The sequence below is a fragment of the Sinocyclocheilus anshuiensis genome, unplaced genomic scaffold, assembly GCF_001515605.1.
Source record: "Sinocyclocheilus anshuiensis isolate Anshui unplaced genomic scaffold, SAMN03320099.WGS_v1.1 scaffold102, whole genome shotgun sequence".
Taxonomy (NCBI): Eukaryota; Metazoa; Chordata; class Actinopteri; order Cypriniformes; family Cyprinidae; genus Sinocyclocheilus; species Sinocyclocheilus anshuiensis.
Genome location: NW_015542330.1, coordinates 1 through 1,420, shown reverse-complemented (window position 1 = coordinate 1,420; position 1,420 = coordinate 1). Strand labels below are relative to the sequence as shown.

At 36.6% G+C, this 1,420-nt stretch overlaps 1 protein-coding gene across 1 annotated transcript in view; it reads right to left on the bottom strand.

Annotated features, from left to right (window-relative positions):
* LOC107690985 (arf-GAP with GTPase, ANK repeat and PH domain-containing protein 3-like) overlaps positions 1-734 on the bottom strand; it is a gene marked incomplete at its 5' end in the record, with an annotated part of 61,795 nt that extends 61,061 nt beyond the window's left edge. The window contains 2 exons of the mRNA XM_016489432.1: positions 247-366; positions 456-734. Coding sequence (XP_016344918.1) covers positions 247-366; positions 456-734 — 399 coding nt within the window. The remainder of the gene's footprint in view (positions 1-246; positions 367-455) is intronic.
* Between the last annotated feature and the right edge of the window lie 686 nt (positions 735-1,420).

The following is a 1,420-nucleotide window of genomic DNA, read 5'->3' as shown; positions in this document are numbered from 1 at the left end:
TTTAAAATAAAAAAGTAATTTCATTTAGTATCTTTATGCCATAATGAGCTGCCATTGATAGAACTGTCAAGTTATTAACATTCAAAATAATTTACATTATAAATAATTTTCATAATAGAAAAAATATTATATTTTTTATAATCCGTATATTTTATATACTTATTATATATCATATTATGTTGTTATAAAATTCAAGCATATGATATTTCTAAAAGTATATAAAACTTTGTTACAATATTATCCCACCCTCTGATCTCTGACATTAGCGGTAAGTAAGTTCCAGTCCAGAACAACTTTTCCATTGATGAATAAGGTTGAATTGGGCCCCGGCTCCGTGACTGTGCTCATGAAAGTTTCACATCTGTTCTGTGGGGGGAGAGCAGAGGCTAAATCCAATTTGTGCACGGACTCAGTGTGTATTCTTTCGCCCGTTGCGCCGGCGAACTCTCTCAGACCTCTGCGAGCACGAGGATTAGAGCCTGTGATCCCCAGCTCTTCAAAAGCTTCCAGCCTCCGTCCCGTCCCCTGCTCAAGGCCTCACCATCAATCTCCCGCTGTTCTTTTAAAAAAACACTCACTGAGCACTTATCCCTTAAAGTCCAGCCAGGACAAACACTCCCCGGCCAGGACTGGAAGCGCACAGAGTTGGGCGGCAGGGAGCAAAGGGGGGTTTGGGTGGCCTGTTTTGGCTTAATTAGGGGATTAGGGAAGATTCCTGTGCTTTTTACCACTTCCTGTTGGGAGTGAGAGAGTAGGAGGGCTCTGATGTGTTAACCGGCCAGCCCCGACTCCGAAGGGGACTAATCCACGTGAAGAATACACTACTTGCTAAACATCAGGTGCTGACCCGGGGTCAACTGGGTATCATGGTGTTTACCCGACAATCAAGTCCTAATTCTCTCCTCGCCTTGATCTGATCCCTCCATGGTTACTCGCTCTCCTCAATACAACTCCATCTACTCAACCACCCTAGAAACACTACTGAAAACCTGTTGACACTTACAGTCTCTCAAAAGGACTTTAAACATTACTTTGTAACATATTTGATTTGAATAAATGCATCAATCAAATGCTAAAATAAAATACAAAAAAAATAAAAATATGCAAAGAACAGCTGACTTGTTACATATAGTTTTATATTTCATTCATGTAAGCTCAAACAGTAAATAAAATAAATTAAAAGAAAATAGCAAAGAAAAAGTGTTAAAAACCAACTTGAACATTAGTCTGCCAAATGCATACAAATAAAATATATAAAATAGAGTGAAATAAAATATGTAAAAATTGACTTGTTATATATAATTTGATATTACATTCATGTAGCTCAAACACTAAATAAATAACAGTAATATGCCAAATGCTTACAAATAAAATTAATAAAAGGAGAAATAAAATATGTAAAATAATGACATTTTATATA